The sequence below is a fragment of the Cetorhinus maximus genome, chromosome 9 (assembly GCF_964194155.1).
Source record: "Cetorhinus maximus chromosome 9, sCetMax3.hap1.1, whole genome shotgun sequence".
Taxonomy (NCBI): Eukaryota; Metazoa; Chordata; class Chondrichthyes; order Lamniformes; family Cetorhinidae; genus Cetorhinus; species Cetorhinus maximus.
In genome coordinates this window covers 20,874,992-20,897,559 of record NC_135887.1, presented here as the reverse complement: position 1 = coordinate 20,897,559, position 22,568 = coordinate 20,874,992, and the positions used below count along the sequence as shown (strand labels likewise).

The following is a 22,568-nucleotide window of genomic DNA, read 5'->3' as shown; positions in this document are numbered from 1 at the left end:
CATGCTTGACTGACTTTTTTGGGAGTTTGTGCCTTGAAGGAATGCATAGTTGTTGTAAACTATATTTTTTAAAATTTATTCATTCACGGGATGTGGGCTTCGCTGGCTGGGCCAGCATTTATTGCCCATCCCTAGTTGCCTTTGAGAAGGTGGTGGAGAGTTGCCTTCTTGAGCCGCTGCAGTCCATGTGGTGTAGGTACACCCACAGTGCTGTTAGGAAGGGAGTTCCAGGATTTTGACCCAGCGACGGTGAAGGAACGGTGATATATTTCCAAGTCAGGGCGGTGAATGACTTGGAGGGGAACTTCCAGGTGGTGGTATTCCCATTTGTCTGCTGCCCTTGCCCTTCCAAGTGGTAGTGGTCATGGGTTTGGAAGGTGCTGTCTAAGGTGAATTCCTACAGTGCATCTTGTAGATGGTACACAGTGCTGCTACTGTGCGTCGATGGTGGGGGGAGTGAATGTTTGTGGATGTGGTGCCAATCAAGCAGACTGTTTTGTCCTGGACCGTGTCCAGCTTCTTCAGTGTTGTGAGAACTGTACTCATCCAGACGAGTGAGGAGTGTGATGGAATGCTCCCCACTTGTGCCTTGTAGATCATTGACAGGCTTTGGGGAGGCAGGTGGAGAGTTACTTGTCACACAATTCCTAGCCTCCGGCCTGCTCTTGTAACCACAGTATTTATATGGCTCATCCAGTTCAGTTTCTGGTCAATGGTAACCCCCAGGATGTTGATAGTGGGGGATTCAGTGATGGTAATGCCATTGAACATCAAGGGGTGATGGTTGGATTCCCTCTTGTTGAAGATGATCATTGCCTGACACTAGTGTGGCGCCAATGTTACTTGCCACTTGTCAGCCCAAGCCTGGATATTGTCCAGGTCTTGCTGCATTTGAAACTCTTTCCAGTTATCAACAGTCACAGATTGCAACTCTTTCGAATACAATCACAGTTCTTGGTTTCCGGGAGTGGGACATGAACCCACAACCCTCTGATTCAAAGGCGAGGGTGCTATGAACTGAGCCACAGCCATGAACTGCTTCAGTATCTGAGTCAACGCAAATGGTGAACATTATGCAATCATCAACGAACATCCCCACTTCTGACCTTATGATGGAAGGAAGGACATTGATGAAGCAGCTGAAGATGGTTAGGCCTAGGACACTACCCTGAGGAACTCCTGCAGTGATGTTATGGAGCTGAGGTGACTGATCTCCAACAACCACAACCATCCTCCTCTGTGTTAGGTATGACTCCAACCAGCAGAGAGTTTTCCCCGATTCCCACTGAGTAGAGTTTTGCTAGGGCTCCTTGATGCCACACTCGGTCAAATGCTGCCTTGATGTCAAGGGCAGTCGCTCTCACCTCAACTCAGGAGTTCAGCTCTATTATCCATGTTTGAACCAAGGTTGTAATGAGGTCAGGAGCTGTGACCCTGGCGGAACCCAAACTGGGCAGTGAGCAGGTTATTGCTAAGCAAGTGCCACTCGGTAGCACTGTTGTTGACCCCTTCCATTACTTTACTGATGATCGCAAGTAGACTGATGGGGCAGTAATTGGCTAGGTTGGATTTGTCCTGCTTTTTGTGTACAGGAAGTACCTGGGCAATTTTCAACATAGCCGAGTAGATGCCAGTGTTGTAGCTGTACTGAAACAGCTTGGCTAGGGGCATGGCAAGTTCTGGAGCACAAGTCTTCAGTACTATTGCCAGAATATTGTCAGGGCCCATAGCCTTTGCAGTGTCCAATGCCTTCAGTCGTTTCTTGATATCACACGGAGTGAATCGAATTGGCTGAAGACTGGCATCTGTGTTGCTGGGGACCTCCAGAGGAGGCTGAGATGGATCATCTATGTGGCATTTGCAGCTGAAGATTGTTGCGAATGCTTCAGTCATATCTTTTGCCCTGCTGTGCTGGGCTCCTCTATCATTGAGAGTGGGGATATTTGTGGAGCCTCCTCCTCCAGTGAGTTGTTTAACTGTCCACCACCATTCACGACTGGACGTGGCAGGACTGCAGAGCTTAGATCTGATCCGTTGGTTGTGGGATTGCTTAGCTGTTTATCACTTGCTGCTTATGCTGTTTGGCACGCAGGTAGTCCTGTTTTATAATTTCACCAGGTTGACACCTCATTTTTAGGTAGGCCTCGTACTGCTCCTGGCATGCCCTCCTGCACTCTTCATTGAACCAGGGTTAATCCTCTGGCTTGATGGTAATGCTAGAGTGGGGGATATGCCAGACCATGAGGTTACAGACTGTGTTCGTGTACAATTCTGCTGCTGCTGGTGGCCCACAGCGCCTCACGGATGCCCAGTCTCGAATTGCTAGATCTGTTCGAAATCTATCCCATTTAGCACAGTAGTAGTGCCACACAACAGGATGGAGGGTATCCTCAATGTGAAGGCAGGACTTTGTCTCCACAATGACTGTGCAGTGGTCACTCCTACCGATACCGTCATGGACAGATGCGTCTGCGGCAGGCAAGTTGGTGAGGATGAGGTCAAGTATGTTTTCCCTCTTGTTGGTTCCCTCACCACCTGCTGCAGACCCAGCCTAGCAACTATGTCATTTAGGATTCGGCCAGCTTGGTCAGTAGTGGTGCTACTGAGCCACACTGTGATGGACACTGAAGTCCCCCCACGCAGAGTACATTCTGCACCCTTACAGCCCACAGTGCTTCCTCCAAGTGATGTTCAACATCGAGGAGCACTGATGCATCAGCTGAGGGAGGATGGTACATGATAATCAGCAGAAGGTTTCCTTGCCCATTTTTGACCTGATGCCATGAGACTCCACAGGGTCCAGAGTTGATGTTGAGGACTCCCGACTGTGTACCACTGTGCTGCCACCTCTGCTGGGTTTGTCCTGCCAGTGGGACAGGATATACCCAGGGATGGTAATGGTGGAGTCTGGGACATTATCTGTTAAGGTATGGTTCCGTGAGGATGACTATGTCAGCTGTTGCTTGACTAGTCTGTGAGACAGCTCTCCCAATTTTGGCACTAGCCCCCAGATGTTAGTAAGAAGGACTTTGCAGGGTCGACAGGGCTGCGATTGCCGTTGTCATTTCTGGTGCCTCGGTCACTGCCAGGCGGTCCATCCGGTTTCATTCCTTTTTTTTGTGTCTTTGTAGCGGTTTGTTACAATTGAGTGGCTTGCTAGGCCATTTCAGAGGGCATTTAAGAGTCAACCACATTGCTGTGGGTCTGGAGTAATAATTCTTTAAAGGCTATCCATTGTCTATGTACCATCACATCTTTTAATGTATTTGCCCAATCCACCTCATCCAATTTTCCCCGGCTCATTGGGGATAGTGTGTGTAATACTTAGCCCCACTGTTCCCTGAGCCATGACAAATGTGAAGTTTAACCAAACCACCAGATTGCCCCAATTCTACCTAACTGTTTAATTTAGGTTAACAGAATATGAACACCAGGTTTGTAAACTTAACTGTTTATTGAACAAATTGTCTTTAACTAGTGGCAGAAATAAAGAAATATCAATTGCTAACTCCTAACTCTGTAACTTAAACTCTACCCTTTCTTAAACCCCTATACACAAACACACACACCCCTACACACAAGCCATGGATTTTAAGGGCGAGATAAAACAGTCCAATAGCACCAATCCAGAATACAGGATTAGATGGGTTGATTTTGATTGATGTCTTCCAAATTCCATGCAGTTTGCTGTTGGCGACACGAGGTGGTCCCCCAGCACTTTCAGTCTGTGGTTCACTGGTTTAAAAACTTGCTTTTCAAGGTCTCTACTAGTGACTTTTCCCCTTTTCATTTTGACAGGGGTTTTCAGAGAGAAAGCAGGTTATGGAAATATGAGGAGAAAAAAAAAACAGCTAGCAATTATTGTGGAATTACTGGAATCTTCCACACACGGGAGAAAGGAGTATTGGGTCTTGTTCCTTTCAGGCTAGGAGCTATTCTGCTGCACACTCAAAACCTGATCAGGTGCCAATTAAAATGCTGTTGTCAAGCAGCTCCCTTGGTCCAGGACTCCTCTCCAGCACCATCCTGTTTTGCATCACACACTCTGTTCCGGAACTGGAACATTGTATATATCCCTCAACCTGTTCCAGTGGACATGTCTTTCAACTGCTGCCATGGTAATTTTATTTTCTGTTGGACTGTGGTAAAGAGATATGTTCATTACACCTTCATAATTTCTTTTATTCAAATTGAACACCATGGCTTCAAGTTCAACTAACTAACTTCCAAGCATAATCTAAAATTCTATCATATTATGGTCACTAATCCCTAAAGGTTCTTTTACAACAAGATTATTAATTAACCCTTTCTCATTATATAATGCTAAATCTAAAATAGCCTGTTCTCTCATCAGTTCTTCAGCACAATGCTCTAGAAACCATCCCTAACACCTCCAGCAACTCATACTCCACATCATTAGTGCTCATTAGGCTTACTCAGTCTTTACACAGATTGAAGTCACCCGTGATTATTGTATTACCCATGCTACTTGCTTCTCTAACCTCCTGTTTACTACCATGCCCCACACTACCACAACTGTTTGGTAGCCTATAAATAACTTCTAACAATGTTTGCTGCCCCTTGCTGTTTCTTAGCTCCACCCAACAGATTCCACATTTTATTCTTCTGATCAGAGATCTTTCCTTACTAATGAACTGATCCCATCTCTTATCAGCGCAACACCACGCCCTTTTCCTTTTTGCCTGTCCATCCTAAATGTCCAATATCCTTGAATATTCAGTTCTCAGTCTTGGTCACCCTGCAGATGTTCCTGAAATGGCATTAGATCATACCCATTTACCTCTATTTGTGCCTTTAACTCATATACCTTGTTGCGAATGCTATGCGCATTCAGGTGGAGTGCCCTTAACTTTTGTATTTTTGACATAATTCTGCTCTAAGCTTAGTTGATGCTCACCTTCATTTCACCTGCCTTATAATTTCACTTGTAATTTTTATATTTCCCATTAACAGCTTTACTTCTTTCCAACTTGAGCTACCCCTCAGGTTCCTAGCCCCCTGACAAACTAATTTAAACCCTTCCCTACAACACTCTCAAATCTCCCTGAGAGGATATTAGTCCTGGTCCTGTTAAGGTGTAACCCACCCAGCTTCTACAGGTCTCAGCTGCCCCAGAACCAGTCCCAATGCCCTCCCTCCTACACCAATTCTCCAGCCACATGTTCAATCACTCAATCCTCCTATTCCTATGCTCACTAGCACGTGGCGCTGCAAGTAATCCTGAGATTACTGCTTTTAAGGTCCTGCTTTTTAATTTCCTTCCTAAATTCCTAAAATCTGCTTTCAGGGCCTCATCCCTCTTCCTACCTATGTCATCAGTACCACTTTGGACCTTGACCTCTGGCTGTTCACCCTCCACCAGAAAGATGTCCTGCTGCCGCTCTGACACCCTTGATCCTGGCACCAGGGAGGCAACACAACATCCTAGAGTTATGTTCACTGCTGCAGAGGCGCCTGTCTGATCCTAAAATGGAATCCCCTATCACTATTGATCTTCCACTCTTCTTCCTCCCCTCCTGTGAAGCTGAGCCACCCCATGGTGCCACGGACTTGGCTCTGGCTGCACACCCCTGAGGAACCATCACCCTCACCAGTATCTAAAATAGAAACCTGATTATCAAGATAGGCTCAGGGGGCTCCTGCACTACCTGCCTAGCTCTCTTAGACTGGCAGTCACCCATTCCCCCTCTGCCTGTACACTCCTAACCTGCAGTGTGACCACCTCCCTAAAGGTGCTATCCACATAGTTCTCTGCATCGCAGATGCAAAGCAGTGACTCCATCTGCCGCTTGAGTTCTGAAACCCGGAGCTCAAAAGTTCTGCAGCCAGTGACACTGTAGATGTGTTTGTCTAGGACACATGGTGCATCCATGACTTCCCATATACCGCAGGATGCACATTCCACTCGGCTAAGCCGACCTGCCATACTGTAACTTTAAAGCTATTTATTAAAATTAGAGCAAGTAGAATAACCTACCAGTTATTCACCAATCAGGTTCTTTCCCTGTACCGAAGTAAGAGCCAACTACTGGAGTCAACTCTCAGCGCAGACCAAAACAGAACTGAGGAAGGGCTCTTTTTATGCTCCATAGCCTTCATAGGAAGGCAGTCAACTTTCTCTCATTTCCTCCATTGGAATGGTTTCTTACTATAAAGGCACTACATTAATACAACTTGCTTTGGTAATAGATAAATTGCCACAGGCATGTTACTAACTCATGATGAATATTTGAGCTCATGACATTACAGTCCATATAGCCAATTTAATGAATTAAGTTCATGAAAACAAATAATCCATTGAAAAAACTTCAGGTTTAGAAATGAGTTTTAAAGTAATTCTAAGTTATACATTTTTAATTTTGTCACCTTGATCTCCGAAGGTTTAGGGCTACCCATTCCCTCTTCCACTTCAACCTTGAAATGATTCAGACTTGTTGCTGTGAAATGGTGGCCATCAAGAATCATTCCTGGGGTGCTATCCAGGCCTCCAAACTCTTTGCAGTTAATATTCATTGGAGAGTAGCCTGGGCCATGCTGCTCCAAGGATGGTGGCGTTGGAAACATCTGCTGCAAATCTGCAGAGCCTACAAGAACAAGTTAGTCTGAGAACAGCTTGGGTAAAAACTTTCAGGACTGCAAGATAATACAATTCTCAGGATAGAAGTTAACTGAAGCCAATAAAGTGGCAACACTGTGGTCACGCTGTTATAACTTTGAGTCAACAGTTTACCTAACTATACAATCCACATGTTAATATTATAATATATATGGTTAGTTCTCAAGTCCATTCCACTATTCTTTAATCAGCCTTTAAGATGCTTAGGGGCTTGAAGCCCAAGACAGAACACGCTACTCAATTAATCCACATAGTGTGATTTACATGACCATTAGGATACCCACAACATCCTAACAATAAGCCAATCAGATTCAATTAAAAGTTATATAAAAACACCCTTCCTCAATTAGCTGAAAGCACAAATGAACAATCAATGCCTCCAACAAGCATTATACGGCATTCTCAGTTGTTTAAAACTAATGTAGGTTGTGAAATGCTTTTTGCATGGTTAATCTTATGGATTAATTACAGTCCCATTTTCAATGGTCAAAAAAAGTACAACATTTTTTTTTTAAAAAGGAAAGAACTTTTATGAACAGGGAAACAAATATAATGGATACTGGATTATTCTTGGATTGTATTTTTTCAAAACAATTTTGCTTACTTATACAAGGGAATGTGTCAAAAGGCCCAGCCTTTGAATCCCTATTTCCTATTTTTTCATCTGATCCAACATGAGCATTTCGAGGCCCAATCTGCTGAACAAAAGTAATTAGATGAACAAACAAGTTAATTTTTTCCCAGAAGAGTAGTACATCTCAAAACTATTTAAATAAATAGATAAACCAATTGCAAGACTGATCTACACTTTTTAAATAATCCATTCAATCTCCATTATTGTTTTGTAAGAACCTATTTCTATTTGAATTTCTTTTACATTTAATAAAAGACAATTATCATGTTGATTTAAGAGGGACAAAGTTAAGATTTCTAGTGGCACAAGCTCAAAGTTTAAGGAGAGTATGCTGAAAAATAATACAATCAAACTACTCTCCTCTTCGAAAAAAAAGTATGCACTCCAGTGTGCCATATGTTATGCTTACATGAAAAGACCCTTGTCTTGAGTCCACATCATACATCACTGAAGACTGATGTTCAGCACAAATATTACTATATAGGTAGGGCAGTTCCCAATTTTCTGTCATGCATGTACTAGCCACTATTGACAGACATCAGAGTTCAGTCCCCTTTCGCCCTAATGTAGCAAGCAAGGAAAGGCCAGGGAAAATGAACATTTCAAATGGGCAAAATAACTCACCCCAAGTTCATCTTCATCATCAAACAGATTGTCAAGGTCTTTGTATGAGACAACCAGATCAACCTCATTCATGAGACTTGTGGATGCAGTCCGACTGTGAGAGGGTGATTTTTGTCCATCTATAATTTAAAGAAAGATAACTGTGCAAGAAGTTCTAGACTAATACTTTTGATTAGTGTTGAACTTTATTTTTGTGGCAAGTGACAAATGCAGTAAATTAGCATAAACTGGCTCCCATGTCTGACTATAAAGAAACAGTAATTATACTCCTTAAACAACTTCATTGGCTGTAAATTACCTAGGGACACCCTGGGGATATAAAATACATCATTCTACACCCTTCAACCACTGTTTCTATCTTTATAATTTCAATAACTTTATCCTATCTCCTCTCGCAAAAACAATCCCAATTATTATTAATTCCAGCATATATTTCAAATCCTTAGTTGCCCAAAGAAAGTGATGGGCCGCTTTCTTGAACTGCTGTTGTGGTGAAAGTGTGTTGGGCAGGATGTTCCTGTATTTTGACCCAGCATTGATTAATTCTTTAAGCCTGTCTTTGTGTTTGTATTTTCCAAAATCTGTTCTATTGCTTCAACATCCTTCCTGCAGTGGGAAGCTCAACAGCAAAGTGCACTTCAACTGTGGTCTTACTAAGGTTTTATATAGATTTGACATTATCTTGTCTTTTATATTGTGTGTCTTGGCATGAAGTGCAACATTCCAGTAGCACTTTTTGAAAACAGTCTTATCCACTTAAGGTCATTGCTTTTCACAAGCTTTATGAAGCTTCACCCCCACCAAATCGTTCTGCTCTTCCATATGGTGCAGCCCTTCTCCAAAATGTTGTTTCACACTTATTGATCTTGGGGCAAATGACATCAAGGTGGTCAGTACAAATAAAAAGGACTCCCTAAAAAAACTTTACAAACTTTTGCTTTACAGATCACCTCTCTTGGTAAAACACTGGTCCATGTGGAGACAAGCAGTGAAATATAGTTCAGCATGTTTTGAGGACCACCTGCACCAAACCCACAACAGCCACCGTGCCCAGAGGAAGGCGAGAGGTGGCATAATTTGTAGAAGGCCCCCTAAGCACCAACATGAACTGCCAGTTCTGTGGACATCCAAGCCGATCCCACATTAGACTCTTCAGTCATGAGAGGACCCACAGAAGACGATGAAATCACTTACAGTTTGGACATACACAAACGAGTCTACCATTGTATATTTGACCAATTCAAGATTTGCCTCCTCCCCACCTCCACCATTTTTTGTAAACACTGATGCAAAGCACTATCAGGTACCCCCAACAATTTCTATTTATCTTCCACTTACCTCTTCTCCCCTCAAGATTTCCACCTCATTTAACAATTCTCTTTTTATTGATTAACAGCAGAGTTCTACAAGTATTTGATTCCCTGCTCAAACTCCCTCCTTACTGTCCTCATCCTCTCCACCTTTGTTTGGTTTAGAGAATTACAATCTATTTTTGTGTTAACCAGCCTGTTCTCATAATCCTGCCCAGTTGATAGCATAACTAAGGAGAGTGTAATATGTAACTGTAGGTCTAACATCAGTAATTCGTAAAAAAAGTCACCTGCAAATAATATCAAGTCAGAAAATGCAACAGACTACAGCACAGCTAACAAGTATTCAATCCAAAATACTCACCAGATGGAGAAAGTCATTAATGTCAAAAATGGTAGAAAAACTCAATAGGATACCAAGATTTAAGAACAGTCAACTAACATGTACATATCAAAGAGCAACCACAGTTAAGGCTATACTGATGATGCAATCATTTTAATAGCCATGTGGTAAGGTACTGGACAATATCCTCTCCAAATGATTTTTCATTGTTCAGAGTCTGCTTCATTTGAATACTCAGTACCATTAAATTTTTCACACAGCTAAGCACGTGCAATGTTTTAAAGAAGGCAACTCGAGTGGCCTGAACAGTACCTACCAAGTTGCTGTGCAGCCATGCACATGCATGCAGCTTACAGGGAACATTATCTTTTTGGCTTAATACCAACAACTTGCATTCATATAGCACTTTTAACGTAGCAAAACATCCTAAGGTGCTTCACATCTGACATCCAACCACATAAGGAGATATCAGGGCAAGCGACCAAAAACTTGGTCAAAGAGGTAGGTTTTACATTGAAGAGGTAGAAAGGGGCAGAAGCTTAGATGGGGAGTTCTAGAGCTTCAAGCTGGGCATGCTAAAAGCACAGATCCCAGTGGTAGATCCATTAAAATCAAGAATATGCAACAGGCCAGAATTGGCAGAGCAGAGATCTTGATGTTTATATGTTTGGAGGAGGTTACATAGGCATGGTCATGAGAGGCCACAGCTGGATTTCAAAGCATGGATGAGGCATTGCCAGACCTGGAGCCACTACAGATCAAGAAGCACAGCAGTTTTGGACGAGCTCAAGGTTTATGGAGGATGGAAGATCAGACAAGAGAGGATTGAAACAATCACGTCTAGAGGTAATAAAGGCATGAATGAGTTTCAATCGCACACGAGCTGAAGCAGGGAGTGGAACTGGGGGATGCTATGGAGGTTCAAATAGGTGGCTTAATTGATGGAGCGGACATGTGGTCAGAAGCTCATCTTCAGGTAAAATACAACACCAGATTGTAAACACTAATTCAGCCTATGACAGTTGCCAGGGAGAGGGATAAGGTCAGCAGTGAGGGAATGGAGTTTGTGGCAGGAACCAAAGACAATGCCCTGTATCAATGTCAGTGTCGGCCACAGCTCAACTGGTAGCACTCTTTCCTTTAAGTCACAAAAGTTCTGAGTTCATGTCCCACTCAGGACTTGAGCACAAAAATCAAGGCTAACACTCCAGTGCAGTAAGTGCTACACCATTGGAGATGTCGTCTTTTGGATGAAATATTAAACGAAGGTCCCAACTGCCCTTTCAGGGTGGATACAAAAGATCCCGTGGCACTATTTGAAAGAGCAAGGGAGTTGCCCCCAGTGCCCTAGCCAATATCTATCCCTCAAATCAACATCACAAAAACAGATTGTCTGGTCATTATGACACTGCTTGTGGAAGCTTGCTGTGCCCAAATTGGCTGCTGTGTTTGCTATATTACAGTTGTGATTACATTTCAAAAGTACTTAATTGATTGAAAAGCACTTCGAGATGTCCAGTGGTTGTGAAAAGGTATCAAGGCAAGCTTTTTTATGATGGTTTGTGCCACGATGGTTCATCTTAGCCTGGAGCACACAAACTCAAAAGGTCTTTTGAGGGGAGGAAAAATTTTTCTGGAAGGGGGAGCAATATTTAACAACCCTACTAAGTTTACAATGTTGCTCTGTTTATGGTACCTCCTGATGTACTTCAAAAGACAACCACCAATGCCACTTTCCTCAAAGGTATCCAAGCATATCCACAAAACACTGAAATGTTTTGATTTTACGAAGACTACAAGGAGGGTGAGCATGCAGCTAAAAAAAAAAATCAGGCACAGCTATTATTTTGCCAATTGTGAATGAGGTCACATTCCAAATCTTTTTTTTTTGAGGTGCAAAATGTGATCAAAGTTGATTTAATGCACTTTTACATTGGCCTTTGTTTAACTGGGATGTAGAGATTGACATCTATACACCAGCTTCACTTGCTTACACTGCTAATCCAACTCCTATCTCAGCAGAATCAAGCAGGCGGAGGCAGGGGCAGGGTGGGGGGGGGAAAAGAGAAAGAGAGAGAGAGAGAGAGAGAGAGAGAGAGAGAGAGAGAGAGAGAGAGAGGGAATCAATTTCAACTTAACGCCCATTGAGAAACTAATGGAATCCTATGCAGTGCAGGTCTAAACCTGGTTTATTCTCTATCCAAGTCAGTGAACAGTAAATTGAGAGAGGTGTCACACCAGCATTTCATCTGCACTCATAAGATTCCTGCCTGTCAAATTAGGTTTTTAACCCCACAGACTCAGTTTTCATGGGTCTATAATCCTGCAATGAGGATGAGATAGCTGGTTTTAGCTATATAAGCTTAAGGAAATAGTTCACAAAAGCCACTTCCAGTGATGTGAAATAAACAAGCATTAGCAATCAAGTGGTTGCTATAAACAGGTCCGCTCTCCATTTCTACAATTAAAATACTATTTCTACATATAGTTAGTTTCTTAAATGACATGCCAATTTAAAAAATGTTTTTGCCAACATATCACATAAGGATCCAAACAGCAGGCTGAATCATCCGTAAAACGATCGCATTTCAATCACGTGCAAGAAAAAGACTATTCTGAAACAGAAAATTCTTGAGGTTGGAATGTGACGTCATTCAATTAAGTTACTCAAACTGACAAAAAGCATAGTACCGTTTCCAGCTCAAAATAAGAGGAGGGCAGGTATTAGAAAAGAGGGAATAATTTTCTAAAACTGGCAACAACTAAACAATCCTCTCCTCTGCATCACCTTTTTAAGTTTGGCACATGCCTGTGCACAATAAAATATACCAGGTCGGCACAAGAAAATGGTCTGACCAGTCTTTGATGATTATCAGGTGCCCATTAAATCAGTAATTTTCAATATCAGTATGATTACTATTCTTCAATTCCCACCTCTGAAAAGAAAAATTTGAAACTGAAGATATTGTTCAAGCACTCAATAGCACTAACCTTGTTAACACCAAGTAACTATTGCTCCACAATGCAAAGGCAACACCTTCAAATAAGGTTGATCATGCACAGCGTCCAAAGCAGGAAAAACAAAAATTCTGACCAAGTGTTTCTACCCAAATTGGATGATGGGTAGCCAACAGCATTTTTCACACTTTTGCAATATCAAAAAAGCACTGCAATCACATGAAACAAACATTCATCCGCAACAGACAGACACTTCCAAATGTTGAAACACTTTTGTTGGTAGTGGAGATGATGGTTTACTGAGACAGAAGAAACAGGGTGTAATGGGGGAGGGGGAGGTAACCCATGTTCAAAACCACATAGCAAAGGATAGAACTGGAGACAACTTATGTACAATTTTACAGGCTTCACTTACAGAAATACATATTACAAACATGCACCTCCTAACTTAGCCACCCGTTTGTGCTCCTATATATGAACAGACAAGTGAACCCCAGTTAATGCCCTTCACCAGTATACAATTAAACACAATTAATAAACAATTAACATATTATACCTGGCTTTGTTCCAGAATTGAATATTGACATGGCATCCTCTCCTTCCACTGGTAACATTGTGTGGGATACACCAGCACCGTCATTGTCTCCCTGTAATACAGGAACTAAAATTTACATACATATCCATGTCTAACTAATGCTATTATACTCGAGCGCTTTTATGTTCAGAATTAATTTGGATGGATGGAGTGCGGAAGCTAAATGTAACCTGACAATATTAGGATTATCCCAATACTTAACATGTTCCTTAAATCACAATAGCAGCCAGGCCAGGATGGGGGTGCATTGGTGGTTGGAGATTTGCCACACCAAATATAGATGGCCATGATCTCTTCAACAAAAGTTGAAGAGACAGCAAATCAACTGCACGCATTTTGTGTACCTTGCAGTTAGCTATAGAGCACCACCGACAAAGGCCCCCAAAGGAAGGTCAGCACTCAACAATGAATGGTGCGAAAAATGGAGGGGTTAAGAGATTGATAAAGGGAAACCAAAAACAAATCAGTAAGCAATTTTATATGTCTCAGCATTTTGAAAATAGCAACAAGGAAACAAACAATTTTTTCTGCAAATCATACCGAAGCCTGAAAAAGCCAAACAAGAAACCATTTCAACACAAGTAGTTTACATGTAGTTTTTTTTCAATTCAACGAATATAATTTTCAGTAACTGAATCTAAATTTCATACCTAAAATTACTAGAGACTAACAAACCACACTCTTTAGAAGCTATCCTTACAATTTCAACTTTTCTTTAATGTTTGCCCTACAAGCTTCACTGTTATTGCCAACACCAACTTGCTGCTAGAATTGCAAATATCCATTGGGTAGACAGATGCGAGGAGAAGCTGCATACTCTCATTCTTTACTATATTTTATACAGAATTATGGTCAATATATTGTACTTCTGCATAGAGCTCAATATACACTGGACTTTAAATGATCTCCAACCTAAAATAGAGTACATTTTGAACCATCCACCCTGCTACCTTTATCCCCTCTCATAAAGTCCTGTTCACTCACCAACCCTGTCCTTGCTGAACTACATAGGATCCCGGTGCCACACAGCATGCAATTTGAACCTTTCATCCTCCTGTTTAACTCCCTTCATGGCCTCAACACTCCCATTCTCTAATATCCTCCAGTCATTCCACCCAACTTCACCCCAGAATTCTCCACTCCTCTGTGCATTTTCCGCTCCCTCTAATCCACCTTTTATGGGCATGCCTTCAAGCGATCTAGGCTGCATATTCAAATATTCCCACTCTAAACCCACCTGGCTATCTGCCTCCAACTCCTCCTTTAAGGCTCTGCTTTAAAATTCACTTCTTAGAACAAGCTTTTGGTTATCCCTCCTAATATCTCCAACCCTGGGTTTGCATCCTTTTTTTCCTAGTTATGCCATTGAACTGCCTTGGGACAGTTTGCAACACAAAAAGAAAAGGTGCTTTTTAATTCAAGTTGCCATTTACATCAGGCTGAAAAAATTTCATATGCCCTCATCATTACAGTGAAGTCTATGCACATGCACATTAAATACTTCCAAGAAACTGATTAACTGGTCATTTCTTCTGCTGTTTGTAGGATCTTTATTGTGCTCAAATTGGCTGCTGTGTTTGCCTATAAGGTAAATGTTAACACTTCAAAAATAATTGAGTGGCTATGATACACTTGGAGGCATCCTGAGGCTGCAAATTGCACTAAACACACAAGTTTTTTGTCAAAATAATTTTAATCACTTGACAATCACCCCTCAAAGAAGCCAATGATATACTTTAGAGACAATCAACAGAAACAGCAGCTGTTCAGAATTGGGGTAGGCAGAGGAATAACTGGCAGGACCAGTCCTACCTGAGGTTCAACCACCCACCACCACAAAGTCCACAGCATAGATCAAGCAAGTTTTCCCAGCTGTGAAAACTATCAGTGCATCCACTATTTGTGTAGCTACTTCCTTTAATATCCTAGGATGCAACCCATCAGGTCCAGGGGACCTAATCGGCCTTTAGCCCCATTAGTTTCCCTAGTACTTTTTCTCTAGTGAGTTATTGTATTTATTTCCCCTTCCTCTTTTAGCCCTTGATTATTTAGTATTTTTGGAATGCTATTAGTGTCTTCTACTATTAGTGTCTTCTCCTTAGATTCTGGAAAAGTCCCAGAGGATTGCAAAACTGCCAATGTAGCCCCTTATTCAAAAAGGGAGACAAAAAACAGGTAACTATAGGCCAGTTAGCTTAACATCCATCATTGGGAAAACGTTAGTGTCTATTATAAAGGATGTAATAGCAGAGCATTTAGAAATGCATAATATAATCAAGCAGAGTCAGCATGGCTTCATGAGGGGAAAACATGCCTGACAAATTTATCAGAATTCTTTGCGGTGGTAACAAGCAGGATAGATAAAAAGGGGAATCAGTAGATATAATATATTTGGATTTCCAAAAGGCATTTGATAAGGTACATGCATAAAGCTATTTAATAAGTTGAGTCCATGGTGTTGGTGGCAGCACGGATAGAGGAATGGCTAACTAATAGAAGACAGAGTTGGGATACGGGGGGACATTTTCAGGATGGCAACCTGCAACTACTGGAGTGCCACAGGGATCAGTGCTTGGGCTACAATTATTTACAATATATATTAATGACTGGGATGAGAGAAATGATTGTACTATCACCAAGTCTGCCAATGACACAAAAATAGATGGGAAGGCAAGCAGTGAGGATGACAGAGTCTCCAGAAGGGATATAGACAGGTTAAGTGAATAGGCAAAAACTTGGCAGTTGGAATATAATATGGGAAAATGTGAGGTTATGCACTTTGGCAGGAAGAATAGAGGAGCTGAATATTGTTTAAAATGGAGAAATACTGCAGAAGGCTGCAGCACAGAGGGATTTGGGAATCCTTGTGCATGAATCCCAAAAATCTAACCTACAAGTTCAACAGGTAATAGGGAAGGCAAATGGAATGTTGGCCTTTATTTCAAAGGGACTGGAGTATAAAAATAGGGAAGTGTTGCTAAAACTATAGAAGGTACCAGTTAGACCACATCTAGAATACTAGGTCCCCTTACCTAAGGAAAGATAAACTGTCATTAGAGGCAGTCCAGAGAAGGTTCGCTAGGTTCATCCTGGGTATGGAGGGATTTTATGAGGAGGGGTTGAGTAGGTTAGGCCTGTACTCATTGGAGTTTAGAAGAATGAAAGGCAACCTTATTGAAACATATAAGATTCTTAGGGGGCGTGACAGGGTAGATGCGGAGAGGCAGTTTCCCCTTGTGGGGGGATTCTAGGACCAGAGTGCATAATCTCAGAGTTAAGGGGCTACCCATTTAAAACAGAGATGAGGAGGAATTTCTTCTCTCAGAGGGTAGTCAATCTGTGGAATTCTTTACCGCCGAGGGCTGTAGGGGCTGGGTTGTTAAGTATATTCAAGGCTGAGATAGGCAGATTTTTAATCAGGAAGGCAATCAAGGGTTATGGGGAAAAGGCAGGAAAGTGAAGTTGATTCTATTCCTACGTCTTACGGTCTTATGGAGGATAGGTTGGACAGGCTGGGCTTGTTTCCGCTGGAGGAGTTTAGAAGAGTGAGGGGTGACTTGATTGAAGTATACTAGATCCTGAATGGTCTTGACAAGGTGGATGTGGAAAGGATGCTTCTTCTTGTGGGTGGAGTCTAGAACAAGGGGGCACTGTTTTAAAATTTGGGGTCACCCTTATAGGACAGAGATAAGAAAAAAAAAATTCTGAGGGCTGTGCAGCTTTGGAACTCTGCCTCAAGGATGTGGAGGAGGGGGTCACTGAATATTTTAGGGCAGAGGTACATGGATTCCCTTGCCTAACAAGAATCTAAAGTTATTCGGGGTAGATGGGAATGTGGAACTTGAAACACAAACAGGTCAGCCATGACCTTATGAATGGCGGAGCAGGCTCAAGGGGCCAAGTGGCCTATTCCTGTTCTTTGTTTGTTTGAGATATAGACACAAAATACTTGCTACAGAAATAAGATTATTTCAGTTGATTCTCAGGTTAAGTAAGTAACAAGGAGGATTTTATAATTTGACGATGCAAACCTAGTTCAATACTTGAGCATATTGTAACTAAAAGCAGAAACATGATAAGCAGCTATCAGGAAATTTAGCAAGTGTTGTCATTAGGTACAGTTGGCATTCCGGAGAAAAAAAATTAGGGCAGTTAAAAACAATCAGCTTTAATTTTGTACTAATATTTCCAGTGTATAATTCATCACCTCAGATGGCTTGTTATTGACTGAAACCCACAACCAACAATATTTCACTGTTACTATGCATAGTAGGCATTCTGAATTCATAATTTTAAAGGACAAGAGCAAACTATAGTTCCTTTTTGATAATTCAGCCATACTGTAAAGTTTTACATGTTCACTGAAATCCTAGTGACCACACTAATAAACAGTGAACAAACCAAACCTTCCCCAAAATACAACATTAATGGAAAAACTCAACTTATAATTCACCTTTTGTGCATGTTTCCTTCCCGGATCTCTCTCGTTGCCTTGCTTGTCTTTTTTATCAGGTAAGCTGAACTCCTCATCTCCATCATCAAATGCATATGGATCAACTTCCGACTTGGAATCTGCCTCTGGGCGAAAGCTCTTGCAGTACTGGTTTCTGCTCTGGATGTATCCCTGTACCCGCTCTTCAGAAATCTTCAATGGCTTATTTGAGTGTACCACCAAACTTAAAAATCAAAAAAAAGTTATTCAACTTGTACAGCAATGATTAAGCACCAAAAGTTGCCTTGCGCTGCTTTTATTTAAAGGCAAAAAGGCTTCAAAGCTCAAATTTCCAGTCCAACTTTGTTCCAACTGACCTTTCTACCCCAAAGACATTTGTGAACTGAGGAGATTTTGGAATCTTTCCCCCAAAATCTAATGGCAAGTATTGAAAAAGGATATTTATCTGTTTTATCTAAAAACAAGGTGGAAATAAATAGTTTATACTGTTGCTTTAAAACAAACAATGACATTGTTCTTACCTCCTTTTACTGCCTTTCTTTTATAAAACAAAAACCATCAGACACAGCATTAATCCTGTTCTGTAAACTGTTACAATCCAATTACGGACCAGTAACTTTTTGTTTAAAGCAGACAAAGTTTGAAATCCCAAATACTTAGTAAGAGAATAAAGCCACAATATTCTGTTTCTAAACAAAAAAAAAACTTTACTATACAAAGTCAGACAAGTAAATAATTTACAATATCTATCTTATACTCTAACATTCAGAATCATCATGAGGTACATATGAATTAACAGGCAAACTGTGGTCAAACACAAACAATAAATGGCAGATGTGACAGATCCCAGATTTCTCAGCAACACACCCAAATTTCAGTGTCCACAAAGTGAATTACACAATCTCATTAAAACAGTCTCCCTTAATAGTACGTTAATTATATTGCTTATGTTAAGATACATAGGTGAAGGGCATTGTTTAATTAAGTACTTTGATCACATAAATAGGGGACAGCTGAGACAGAGTTGGAAGGAGAGGTTATGAGACTGAACAAGTCAATAAACTCTCTTCGCAAAGAAAAGCTCCATGCCCTGATCTTGACTTCGCCAACCAGCTTGGATTCTATTATGATCCCTCATGAGGAATTTCCAGTCTTCACTTTCTAAGGTCTAGCCTCTGAATTCCCTCCAAAAGTCACCCCAACTCTGACTGCCTGAATGGCTGCTCACCTTCTGATGGTTTAATTTCTTCTCCCGAGACTACATTCCACTGGCTTCTCAAGGCTGCATCCCAGCACCAACTCACAGGCTATTCAGCCACACCAAGCGAAAACCACTACTCCAAAAGGTTAACTTTGCCCAAAAGCCCACAGCACATGGTCACTGACCTTCCACTGCCTTATCGGCTCTAGAGGGTTTCTCCTGAGCCCTCATTACCTGGAGTCTGCCAACAGCAGTTTTGCTGCTTGGGGCCTATTCCGTTGCTTCTCTCCCCGGTGGTCTCCTCCCAGTGACTCCTTCCTTGGTGGTCTCCCTCTCTGGGTCCTCTCCCCTCTGCTCCAGGGCTTCCCCTGTTATGGCATCAAACCTGGATCTCGTTATTGCTGTTTTCATGCCACACAGGAGCACTCCCAATATCCCAGATGGCCAAGCTCTTTAACTAAAAAGAAAACTAGAACGGAGCATGCTTGGCCTGTCACCCTACCGCACTCCTCGCATGCCGAGAGCTCTTGGGACTGCTAGGAGTCCTCAACATCCACCCAGACTAAGTTCCCATTTCTTAACAAAATGCTTTGGCTTCATGTGGTCAAAAATCCAATAAAGAAAAAAAATCAATGAATTAGTCTACAGTAACCAAAAGTCAACTAGAACTTCAGGCTACTGCATTACCTCCACAGGAGTGTCTTACAAAATATTTGGCCCTATGTGCTCAGCAGCATGCATTATCAGAGTAAAGTTAGTATACCACTAAGCATTTAAGAAAAGCAAAAACTGAATTCTATGAGCTCCCACATCAGATATATAGCGTTAGTTGCAGTGGAAAATTCCCACTTCCTGAAAAGATTGAACAGTACTGAATTGCTCTAAACAATAAGATAGAGCAGCAGCAACAACAGCAACAATATCCCTTTAAAGTAAATGGAAGTCATGCCTACTTACATCAAATAGGTCTGAAACTTTAAAATGTTACTTTAACTATTTTTGGATGACAGTGGACTCCTTTAATGGAAAAAGTAAAATTCCAGGGTACACACGAGCAGCGAAGGTAACAGCTGGTACTGCCACTGAACATTTAGCAAACACAGCAGAATCTTGATAAACGCACAAGTACTTCTGCCAAGAAATGCTGGCTTGGATCAGGGTTTCTACATTAACAAGGGTAACACACAGCGTCAAACAAGAATACAGTTGTTATCTAATACAAGGCGTGTAGAAATTTCTTATCAGTTTTGTCCTCCTATTGCACTGAGATGGGTGAGATCAAAAGACTTGAGACGTCAAGTAAGTGCTGCATCACAATTAATCAACAACTCCCTGGTAAATATTGTAACATTTTTTGATTTTTCAGGAAGTGGGTGAGTGACAAGTCTGTAGCATTGACTCCCTAGCTATCCTGAAAAGAGTGCTTTCGACACAAACATTGCAGCAGCTAAAGGATGATATTGCTCCCACAAAAGTGGGGTCAGGATTCCAGGTGCAACAAAGGAACAACGATTATACACCCATGTCAGAATGGCGTGCAATCAAAGGGAAATCTGGAGGTTATGATGTGCCGACAACACTGCTGCTCCTGCCTTTCTCAGTAATGAGTGTCAGAAGGGAACAGAGTTAGTTGCTACAGTGCACCCTGCAGAGTAAACTGCTGCAACAGTGTGCCATTGTGTAGGGGAGGTGGATAAAGCCAAGTAGCAGGTAATATGTGCCACATAGACTTGACAGTTTTTGTGACTGCTCCAATCCAGGCAAGTGATGAGTGTTTCATCATATTCCTGACTTGAGCCCTACAGATGGTGAAGAGGCTTTGAGGTGACAGGTGAAATACTTGTCACAAAGTACCCAGTCTCTACTCTCCTCTTGTAGACATGGTATAGACTTTGCTGGCAGATAGTCCATGGCAACCTGAAAGATATTGATGGTGATGCCTTTAAAGGGCACAGGGAGTGGCTAGGCTCTCTTTTGTTCAATATTCATTTCCAAATATATATGGTGCGAAGTGTTACCTATCATTTGTTAGTCCAAGCCTGGATATTATGCAGGTCCTGCTGTAGCCTGGCTTCAGCTACTTCATGATTTGGGTTACTGTGAACAGGGTTGAACACTGGAATTGTCAGTGAACAGCAACACTCCCAGGCTTAAGATGAAGGAAAGGTCATTGTGAACTTCTGCAGCCATGTCAAGGGGCTGTAAAATTTGGCCTCCTACATCTGTAAACATTTTCCTTTGTCAGGCATGACTCCAGCCACTGCAGGGTTTTTCCTTTAGCAAAACTGAGGGCAATGTGGCTCAAAGTTCCTTGGTGCAAAGGGCAGCCGCTCAGTGAACTTTCAGTCATAAATTTGTGGACAGGAATATCATAGTATACCAAAGCAGTGCCAAGCCCATCTCTTCGAGGTTGTCTCAAAACCCCTGCCCAAGTTCAATTCAGGCAACTTCATAATACAAAGCAATGACTACTTTGCATCAAATGTATAACTGTCGTACATACGGGTTTATTAACTTACAACCAGATGCAATTAGATCGCATTATGCTATGGTCATCCAATGTGACAGGATTATAACATTGTAGTTTGAGTGCTTTCAGCCAGATCTCCCTCTCACCATTCCAGAAGGTGGAAACAGGGGAGAAGGAGAAACAAAAACATGTCAGAGACTTGGCGCTTACTAACAGGGTGGAGATGGAAAGGGCACATCAAGATAAAAATCAAAAAAATAAGCAAGCTAATCACTGCAGCCCACTCTTGTGTTTCCCCATCAATAAATTCAGAATTACCTTGAGAAGAAGGTTGCGCAGTCACCCTAAGGCAGAGTTTGGTGCACAGATTTCAAGAGAAAAAAGTAAAGATAACTAATTGCTCTCCAAAAACTAACTTGTAATGTTCCCTGCATGCAGGTCGCACACAAGTCGACCCCTTTAAGTTACCACTCACGCACATTCGTGCAAAAAGATATTTAAAGGGGTCCGTACTTAAATAACTCACTCGCACACCAGAAAAAAAGGTGTGTTGCTGGCTAACATTTTCTGAATAAGTTAGTTAAAATCACTTTGGAAAAATAGCAATTTTTAACTCAAAAGGTTTGATTACAAGCCAAGAATCGCGGCCTAAAAATTAGTCGAAAATTTAGTTTCCTGGAAGATACAGGAATGCCAATTAATTGTGTTTGTTTATCCTTCCAATGGTTAGACAACAATGTGGGTGTGAATGAGCACAGGCTCCAGTCTGCCAGGAGTCTGTGGCCTCTTCGCACACAGGTATCGACAGATAGTTCCAAAGATGAACAAACTTTGTCAGTGTACTTCATCTCTCAGTAATTAGCGGGATTATTTTCAACCTAGATAATTTAGGAGTGTTCTATAATTCAATCAAAATCAAGATGATGCTTAAATTGGTTAAGGTATTTTTGGCAATCTATAAAAAGAATTGCAGATCATTTCAGCAAAGTGACGCATCACATTTGGTTGTGCCAACCATCTGGGCCACTGAGCAGAAGCTATGTTTATCAATACCAGAGGTCCCCAGTGTTAGCCACCTCAGAAATAACATCATGGGGCCACACACACCACGTAATAGAGAGGTAAAAATAAGTAGTTACAGAACTTCCTCCATCCTGCTCCTACATGCATTTGATTGTTTGCTAAGATATGGTCTTATGGGCACAGTGAGGAGTAGGGTGCAAGTGGCAGTGAATTGAAAAGGATGATAGAAGAGGAGGAACAGCATGAGGAGGGCAAGATGTCTTGGATTTACAGCATGCATATATTCTTTTATTATTATATTATGCATATATTTGGGGTTA

The 22,568-nt window shown here is 41.6% G+C and overlaps 1 protein-coding gene across 2 annotated transcripts in view; it reads right to left on the bottom strand.

Moving 5' to 3' along the window:
- Positions 1-22,568, bottom strand: part of med13a (mediator complex subunit 13a) — a 191,958-nt gene that overhangs the window by 71,651 nt on the left and 97,739 nt on the right. The window contains exons 11-15 of one of the 2 annotated variants that reach the window (XM_078548226.1): positions 17,555-17,777; positions 13,063-13,153; positions 7,896-8,014; positions 7,242-7,335; positions 6,388-6,605 (exon numbers count right to left, since the gene is read on the bottom strand). In XM_078548226.1, coding sequence (XP_078404352.1) covers positions 6,388-6,605; positions 7,242-7,335; positions 7,896-8,014; positions 13,063-13,153; positions 17,555-17,777 — 745 coding nt within the window. The remainder of the gene's footprint in view (positions 1-6,387; positions 6,606-7,241; positions 7,336-7,895; positions 8,015-13,062; positions 13,154-17,554; positions 17,778-22,568) is intronic. The other variant, XM_078548227.1, reaches the window with a different exon arrangement.